Below are 9,762 nucleotides of genomic sequence, written 5' to 3'. Positions count from 1 at the left end.
GGTTGGTTTGTGTTCCCTGCGCGGGCAGAAGGCCCCTTGGCCCCGTGACTGGAACAGTTCCTGAGCACAGCCCCGGCCATGCGGCTGGAGAAAGAAACATCTCTGAAACAGCTATCAAGAATCTGTCTGTCCATATATATTTCCTTTCCACGGGACTCCTGGTTTGATATATGCGTGTTGCAGGATCCCCACTGCAACATTTACTCCTCAAGCCAACTGGTTCCAAGTGACAGCTACTATTTTGGGTTTGATCTTTTTTCATTTTTTCCCAAATGGCATCAGTTTACGAAACCACCAATTCCTATATCATTCTGTGCTTCCCTTGCTTCTCACGTCATCATTGTAGGCAAACTTACTGCTGTTCCTAAACCAGTGCAGATACTACAGCTTTATCACACCAAAACAAGTCTTCCCTAAACTGAATATGAGTCCAGAAAACCCATCTTTCTCCACATCTTATCTCCTTTCCATATGAAAGCAGACAGAAAGGTCAGCTAGGCCTTCTTTTCCCACTGACAAAGAACAGTGCTCATCAGGTCTTCTGCCACGCCAGAGAAACACAGACTTTCTCTGACAGGACACTGAAGACAAGCAACAGAAATGCACTTCCGTGTGCTTGGGTAGAGAACTGCACACACATGTCTTCTCCATGCCTTGCTTTTTATGGAATATCCAATCTGTTTGTAATTTACCCATTAAAGCACTCTTCTTGCTCCATTAGAGTTCCAGCTTCTTGTTGCCTGTGCTTACATGGTGGCCTTTTCCAGGTACAGGGACTGTAGAAGTAATCAGGGTAAGCTATCAACTCCCACATCTTTTCAACACAACGTACCCACTTTCTTTGTAGTCTACCCTGTTCAGGAAGATTTAAACATTTCACTTGAGCATCTCATTCCACACATCTCAATTAATGATTTCCAGAAGAAAAAGAATGCATGAGCTCCAGAATTTGTGTCTGGAGACCACAAGATTGCAAGATGTTGGGTGGGGTGGAACGCTATTTTGATCTGACGAAGCTTGGAGCCTTGTTAGAGACTTCTGTTTCCTAAAGACTGTGGAAACCATGCCTTTATTAGAAAATGGACATAATGTGAACCAGCCATAAGATAGAAAATCCAGAGCATGTAAGACAGAAGGACTTGAACAGGGGAGAAAGTCCATGGGAAGGTTGCGAGAAAAGAACAAGCAGCATTGGGGAGGATGTGAACGAGGAACAAGCAAAGGAAGAAAAGGATAAGAAAATGCAAACTGAAGGACAGTTGTGACATACACGAGGGACAATGTGACACACATACAAGAGCCAATCATAAAGCATAAAGTAGCGTGTGAAAATAGGCCTTAACCAATAACAATTATGCATGACCGCGTGCAGGGAAAGCAAGATTTGTGTATCAGGGACAGTAGTTCATCAATAAAGTGGCTTCTGCCTGATTCATATTGAATCGTGTAGAGTCCATTGTTTCTGCCCGCAAAAGACAATTTCCAGGAGCACATATTCCTCAAGAAGTCACCCCTCACTGCCTAAGGACCTATAGTACTCCTAGTATGGAGAAATACTCCCTCCTCTTCCCACCGTGAATTTCTACCTCTCAGTAGATTTGGGGTGGTCAAGCTGTGGTGGCTTGACATCAGCACAAGCCAAACCACAGTGGCTGTTGACAAGAGCCTTCAGGAAGGACAGCAGCTGTTTGCTGGGAACTAAGAACATGAGCAAGGACAGCCACCACTGCTCAGCCAACCCCTAATAACTTCCTAAGTTTGAGTGTTGATCCTGGTAAACACTCCATGTCTTTACTCTCAGTTAGTCATAAGTGCTAGGCTGGAGTTATGAGAGCAAAATTGTTGCTTCTTCAAGCCCAGGAATGAGACTGAAGGAGAGCAGAGCTGAAAAAAACCCACATTTTCTCTTCACAGGTTCTGCTCAGCACAAGGGGCACTGCTGTCTTCAGCACACTCTTTTCTTGCTGACTGGTGAAACAAAGGCTTGGCAGCAAGGAGCTGAAGAGCTCCTGCCCAAGGGCATTCAGGGCTCCCAACAGCAGGACAAGGAATGGTTATTCCTCAAGGATAAGTTATCTCCTCCCATCTTAAAAAACCCAGTCTCTGGTTTTAGTTCCCTGCTTCACTGGTTGAGAGAAAATGTGAAGAAGTCTCTCACTTAGCGCTGTCAGCTTCCTTTTTTTGAAGAAATCATACAGAAATGTTGCATAAGGTCATAACCACGCATGTTCGAGCTTCTGGAGAAAGCATGTGTCATTATGTTTTATAAATTCCTAAGGAACCCTTCCCCATTTTTCTTATTTATTTTAAATGAAAACTTATTTCCCATTCCACAGCGGTGGGCAAAGAAGGAGAAATGACAACCAGACACTCTCTCACACACTCTTTTTGAAAGGCTAGAACTGCCTTTTTTTAAGTTTCTCTGCTTTCTCCCTCTCTCCTTATTGTAGCCTATTATTCCCAGATAAAGTTCACACAAAAAAAATACTGCTGTGCTAAGGCCTCCAGTAGTCTCTACAGAAATCATCACACTAACTGCTCCTGTATTGCCTAAAATCCACTCCAGATTCCTTCTTATGCCAAGTGTTAGTGTTCTTTCCTTCCAGTCAAATCACATGCTCAAAGTGTCACAGATAAAGAGGAGTTAACATTGCGTGGGCAAAGCCTCTTCTGCAAACCCACCACCTCACCTTGTCTACATCATCTTCTGCTCCCATTTCTCCAGCAGCCAGACCCACAGAACCCAGTGCTGTACTGGAGTTTTAATACTCCCCAGACTATTTCTGACTCTTTCAGCATTTTAGCAGGCTAAAGGTATCCATATTCAGCTCAGACTAAGTAGAACTTTATACTCCATTTATCAGCAATAAATGCTTCATTACTTACTTGTCCGTTTATCAGCAATAAATGCTTCATTACTGTATTTATCTACCTGGTTTGACTATTTTTCTTGGAGCTGATGTAAGGCCTAGTTATTTTGGAGAACATCTGTAAGCTAATCCCTTTTTATTTTTAATGCTATCATTAATTTTTTTGGTCTCAAATACCTATTTGAAATGCATACAGGGATATATTAGGTCTATACAGGCAGCAGCTAGGCTCTCCTATTACCATTAAGATACAAACATTCCACCTGCCGAAACTTGGTGGAAAAGTCCTTACTGCTTAGTTTATGGCAAAGAACTGTTTGCTTCAGGAGCAGGGCTTTTTAAAGAGCAGATTTTTGTTTGATTTTTTTTGTAACTTCCCAACTACCCCCTTTTAAGGCTTTTAAAAAATTTTTAATTCTCCCAGCAACTGTAATTAGCAGGGCCAAATATGTTCCCTGCTAGCCCTCAAAACCACCAGGTGCAGAAAACCCTGAAATAGATGTTCAGTCCAGAAGGACTATGGGAATATACACCAACCATAGTCCTCTTAATTCCCCCACAGGCCACAAACACAACCCACTTCCCAAACTCCAGTAAGAAAGCACTTAGACCCATGGTATAAAAGCACAGGCAAAAGCTACAATCAGGAGAGAGAGAACACAGACGACAATAAGCTGTAGCAGCAACCCAGGCTGTTGCAAGATAAAATCAGGTTTGCACAGGAATGAATGCAAATCCTACACATGTAACACCCAAAGCAGAGGTTTTCTCCTGCATACTGCAGCATGTTCACAGAGGTGTGTGTTGCTCCTCCCAGACAATGCAGAGCTGCCTGCATCCACAGAGCTCTACACATCAGCAAAGGCAGGACCAAGGGTGGCACCCAGCAACAGGCCTGGGTCCCTCCCATGTGGTGGTGCATTCCCCCCTCCTCTTTTCCAGGTTGGAGTGTGATCTGAGAAATGCCTGCTAGGCCTTGGCCTTGAAAACAGCCTCTGGGCTCAGCTTTTTCTGAGCTTATCAGAAATACTGTCTGCTTCCAGGAATTGCTAACAAAGCTCCTATTTTCCCTATGACCAGCCTTGGAAAACATTCCTCTTTTCTGAATGGCATAATATTCCTGTTCTCACACTTTCAAAGAAAGTGCCAGCCCACACTGTGTCCAGGATGAAACACTGTTATGACTGAAGCCCATTCTCTTGCAGCGGTCCAAAACAAGAGCCTTTTGAGCTCCCCTGGGCCACCACGGGCTGTGATCAGCATCTGCCTCTGAGGGGGATGCCTCTCAGAGCCAGCAAACCTTCAGGTCTGCTATACTTGGAGGATCGCCAAAACACAGCATATCCTGGGCTGATACCCTCACTGCTCGAGGCCCAATCCTTCACCTGTCAGGAGATGCAAAAGCATCCAAAGTGAGTATTTCACTGGCCTCTGAATGGAATTGTTTGCAGGTACCTTGCTTGTACTGACTGTTTCTGTCAGTGTGCCTGCACCTGCGCGTATGCTATAGCAAATCTGAGAGAGATGCTGCTTTCCTTGTTAAGTACCTCAGATACCTAAGTAAGTTAGGCCTGTAAGTAAGGCTAAGTTATAGTTAGGAGCTTACTTAAATGATGCTGAGTGTTGTTCTTTTGCTAAGTTATTAAACGCAAGTTGTAAGCTACATTAAGTGTTGCTAAGCATTGTTCTTCTGCTGACTTGCTACTTGTAACTTTGAAATTATAAGTTAGGTTAAATGTTGTTAAGTGTTATTCCTCCGTTAGAATGTTACGGTTAAGCTATAAATTAAGCTATAAGTTAAGTTAGGTATAAAGTAACTGTTTTTCCTGTGTTAAATTGTTAGGCTTAAGGTATAAGTTAAGTTAAAGTATTGTTAAGTTTGAGTGTTGTTAAGCTTTTGGACTGTGTTCCTTTTTATCCTTGCCTGCACTGTCTTTTGTCACACACACACACCTAAATACACACACCCCCCCAGATAGTTCTCAGTTCATTTCTGTTTTGATTGCCTGGATTTAGTTTGGTTTTGTTGTTGCTTGTTTTCCCTTGTTGTGCCTTAGCTGTCCTGTAAGTAGTAGAGTGAATCTTGCCAACAAACTTGTCATGCTTTGTCTCTTAAAATCAAATCTTTTACTCATACCCTTGCCAGTGATTTTTTAAGCAATCTCAAACACTCTTGCTCGTAACACCCCACTACAAAATCCATACTTTCAGTCATATCCCTAAGCAAGGGCAAAACATGCAGCATTCCCACACAAAAGCTACATGGTTATTTTTAAACTAAGCTGGTGACCAAAAGCATGGGGATGGACTTACCTCCCTCTCCCTTGTATTGGTCTGCCTGTTTCTGCAGTGACATAGTCATACAGACAGTACAATCTGCTGACAGTTAACTTGACACAACACCCACTCCAACTAAAGAAACAACAAAAAACCCACAGAAGGACTGTAATTCCCGTATGTGACTCATCATGGGAACACGATGTGCATGGAATGGAGTAGAAGCGAGCGAAACAGGGAAAAGCAAGAGCAAGAACATTGAGTAGGGCCAGACACTGATCTCTTCTCTGAGGTGAAGAGATCTGTCCAATGACAGGAGCCAAGAGAATGGCCTGAAGCTGTGTCAGGGGAGGTTTAGGCTGGATGTTAACAAAAGGTTCTTAACCCAGAAGGTGTTTGGCACTGGAACAGACCAGGGAGGAAGAGGCCTGGCAATCACCACTTTTAGCGGTGGTGAACTATTAGGGAGGATCACTGTGTCCTGCAGAATATTGATTCTTTTCAGTCTCTAGGCTTTGCTTAGGGACAAAACTGCTCTGCATTTAAGCCTACCTTGAACTATGAAAAAAAGCAGCACTTCAAAATCAGTCCAGAGACAATGGAACAGGTTACCCAGAGAAGTTGTGGGTGCCCCGTTCCTGGCAGTGTTAAAGGCCAGTCTGGATGGGGCTCTGAGAAATCTGGTCCAGAGGCAGGTGTCCCTGCCCATGGCAGAGGGCTCGAACTGGATGATCACTAATGTCCCTTCCAACCCAAACCATTTTATGATTCCAAACCCTCTGGTCACTTACTCCCAATATTCAGATAGCAGCACTTCCTATGCTGTACAAGCACAGTCTTTATGTAGGCTCCATAATCAACAGGACTGAGAAGATAATCTCTCTTGGTAACTTTTTCCTTCAACTGAGAGAATTTTCAGCCAGATCATCTTTGCAGTTCTACTTATGAAGGATGGCACAAACTAATGACATGGAGAGGAACTGTTCTCGACCTGTGGCAACACCAGCTTAAACATACTCCAAATTACAACTTCTGTCTCTTACAAAGCCTGTATCACCCAGCCAGCCTACAGTCACACTACCCTGAACACGGCCAACAGGCTCTCCTGAGGCTGTAAGCAGATAGGAGGACCAGTAAGGAAAAAACCAAAAATAGACAAACCTAGACACACTTTTTTTTTCTTTTCTTTTCTTGATGAACACCTTTAACACACTCAGAATCAAAGCAGCCTGTGTATGCAATCCAGAGATGATCCTGGCTATCTAAAGTCTAAGACCATTAATTACATTAAGGCAAGAAACTATCAGAAAGTTTTCACTCTGTGTTCATCCTGTAGTGTTAAATAGCCATGGCAAAAATATTATTTGCTTCATTTTGGTTTTAATATGATATAACACCTTCAGCTCTTATCAAGAGTTTTTAAGCAGAGGGCAGACGTCTGGTTTGATTTTTTTCCTCTGTGAGGAATTTATAACTTCCTCTATTTATTGAGGAAAATTCAGGAGTAAGGTTACAGGACAACACAAGCAGGTGTCAGGTTGACAGTGCTGATAACTGATTTTTCCATTTATACTATTTAAAATTGTGTTTGACATTTCTATTAGCAACACACAAAATAACCACATTCCACAAACAACCCAAATTTGTTAGGAGTCCAGGTTTTCCCCCATTCATCCCAATGTCTTGTAATGTAGTTCCCATGACACCTCTCATGAAGTGGAGAGACACAGAAGAAACATTGATCAGAAAAACATGGGGATTTCTCAAAAAAAAGGAAAGGAAGGAGCACATATTTCTGTGTACAGAGACAAAAACACAGGAAAATTTAAAATTAAAAAAAAAAAGCCAGCTCAAACTTGTTGAACTGCCTAATGACACAGAAACAAAAAGCCATATTGAAGTAAGTCTGGTTTCTATGCTGGTCACTCTCAGAAGAAGTCTAAAACAAAGAATAATTTTATCAGCTCTCAGGTTATCAGTCTATGCTCAGTATTGGAGATGGCAACTTCCGCTTTTAGGTGAACCAGGTTTTCTCAGTTTAACTCAATTTTTATAAAGAAGTTGAATTGGGAAATGAAGCAACCATTAATGCAAGGATACAATGAAAATGGCATTAAGGAATCCATCTAAATATGCAAGAACTAGAAGGCAGTTATACTGCATGACAAAGAGCTGACCCTCAGAACTCTGAAGGAGTTGTCTGGCTTTCAGATGAGCCTTACTACAGACACAGAATGCTTCTAGGTGCTCTAGTTCATATCCAGCTTATTTCCCACATCCTCTCTGCTTTTGGGGCAGGATCCTGACACAGCTAAAGCAAGTAAAAGTCTGGCTGCCATCTGCAGTGCAAAAGACCATCCCCACAGGTGTGGCTTGCCCTGCAATCCTCCTGTTGGTGTGGTATTATTTGTTCACCTCCTACAGGGAGGTGAATCTCTCTCTGTGGGTTCCTTCACCAAACTAGGCCACAGACACCACATTGACTTTCTTCCCATGCACATACAACATCCAGAATCCCAAATCTGAACACAGTTTTGTCTTGAACTTCCAACAACTGTAGGAGCACACTCCTGGTAGGTCTAAAAATCTAAGTCCTTCCATAGCCTCAAGGAGAGGTTTTGCACTGTAACTGACAAGCCTGAGGTTTTAACAGATAAAAAACTGACTTGGCCTGGCATGCAGGATTTCTGAAGACACCAAAGCTACACTGCAGCTTCTGGATCCCACAGGGGAATGAAGAAGCACATCTCCTCCCCTACTCCAGATGTTGAGCAACATGACTGGGACAAGCGCAGTGCTTTAAACTTGGATGGAGAAGGGATTCAGGAGGGGAAGGCTGATAGAGGATGAGGATCTACCAACAGCATCCTGGTGTTTAGAACAGGTGTTTGCAAGGCTAGAAACTTGCATGCCAAGTTGAACTGCTACTGATTTGCTTTATGCACTTGGGCAGATCAGTCTGACTTCCAGGGTCTGATTTTCACATAGAGAGATGATAGATTATTTTACCTTGTTAAAATCAACATGAAACATTTACAACAGTCAACACACACATAACAGCAATAGTGCAAGCATACAAACAAAATCATGGTGTGAAATCATGCCTGTTTAGTTTACTGAACAACAGTAAAGAGTTTGCATTCCTGATCTCCTGCCATAATCAACCACTTTGATTCTAAAGTTTTACAGAGAAGACAACAGAACTAGCTATGTTTTTCATTAAAGGAGGACATTATGATACTTGAAGCCACTATTATCCTCTCCAGATGTCCAATTACCATCTTCTCTGCCTTTGAATTGTATGTTCTTTGGAACCTGGAACCTTGTTTTCTGGATAAGTCTATAGCACAGGGATCAGATGTTCAGATCAACAGCAGGCCAACTTACATAACACGAGGTAACAAAGAGCCTTGACTGCAGAAAAAGTTACAAGAGGATACTCAGTGAATCATGCCTGAGTCATACTCATTAGAAACCTCTGCAAAAGCACTGCAGGCGAGATAAGAACTTGCAGCTAAGGCTTAACATCAGCAGACAGACTCATGCAGGGGGACAGTGTCCTGGCTTCTCCACTGGTCCTCCCTGCACGCCTGGACCCCTAACGCTCTTACAGAACAGGATCTCACAATCTCAATTAAATAAAGCAAGTTGAAGACTGTTGGAACAGGAGGAAATCACAGGGAGTTGCTCAGAACTTTCAGCAGCGGAGAAGTTCCTTTTTAAACAGGGGGATATAATAGCTCCTATTTTAGTCACATTGAGGAAACTCCCAAAGCAAAAAAAACCCAAAACCCAAAGTCAGGAGAAATCCCTTAGAAGAGAGGAACGATAAGAAGATCTTCACAGATTAAATCATGCTTTTTGGCCAATCTAGCAATAGCAGCTCACTCTGATGACAAGAAGAAAGTTTGTACATCCATCTTCAATTTCAAAATTCAGCAAATTTTGTTTATACTTCTCATGTTCACAGCCCACTGCAAGGGCTATGGGTGTAAGGGTTATGCTCCTCAGGCATTTGAATTAAAAAGGCCTTTGATTAATATTTCGATAGCAGTTAATAGTAATAATTTACTTCTAAAAAAAAAAAAAAACAAAAACCACGAACCAACCAAATAACAACAAAAACCAAACAAAACAACCCCCAAAGCAACACAAAACAATTGAGAACGTTGATGCTTTATCCATGAGCAAGAAGGAACACAGAATACAAAATAAACAGCATTTTCACATTTAGGGATGACAAGAATACTTTTACAATAAAAGCTGGTTTCCTGACTTCCTTAACACTTCAGGACCCGGAGGCAAACGTGCGCCCCGGTATGAGGAGGAGGAGGCTGCCCTCGTGCTGTGGCCCTGCTTCCTTCGCAGCGAGGCAGGAGTTAACTCCTCGTGCGCGTGTGCCATAAAAACCACACACATCCCTACCCCAAGCTCCCCGTCTACACAAGTTTGAAACAAACGGGGCACAGGATGCCGAGAACAGGGTGGGGAGGTCCTGAACGTGCTGATGGCCGATACGTAATTCTAATTTTAGGCGCGGGAGAGAGGCGGCTGCCCGGTTGTGTTCACCACGCCTCGGGAGGGCAGCGAGCCGGCGGCCAGGGACGCCCCGCTC

The 9,762-nt window shown here is 43.0% G+C and overlaps 1 protein-coding gene across 3 annotated transcripts in view; it reads left to right on the top strand.

Moving 5' to 3' along the window:
- Positions 1–204: 204 nt before the first annotated feature.
- PLA1A (phospholipase A1 member A) overlaps positions 205–9,762 on the top strand; it is a 31,965-nt gene continuing 22,407 nt past the window's right edge. For all 3 annotated transcript variants that reach the window (XM_017731900.1, XM_008631740.2, XM_017731901.1), the window contains exon 1: positions 205–4,282. In XM_017731900.1, the coding sequence (XP_017587389.1) occupies positions 4,149–4,282 (134 nt within the window). In that variant the 5' untranslated portion in view covers positions 205–4,148. The remainder of the gene's footprint in view (positions 4,283–9,762) is intronic.

Source organism: Corvus brachyrhynchos, unplaced genomic scaffold (genome assembly GCF_000691975.1).
Source record: "Corvus brachyrhynchos isolate BGI_N302 unplaced genomic scaffold, ASM69197v1 scaffold3, whole genome shotgun sequence".
Classification (NCBI taxonomy): domain Eukaryota; kingdom Metazoa; phylum Chordata; class Aves; order Passeriformes; family Corvidae; genus Corvus; species Corvus brachyrhynchos.
This window is presented reverse-complemented; position numbering and strand designations above follow the sequence as displayed.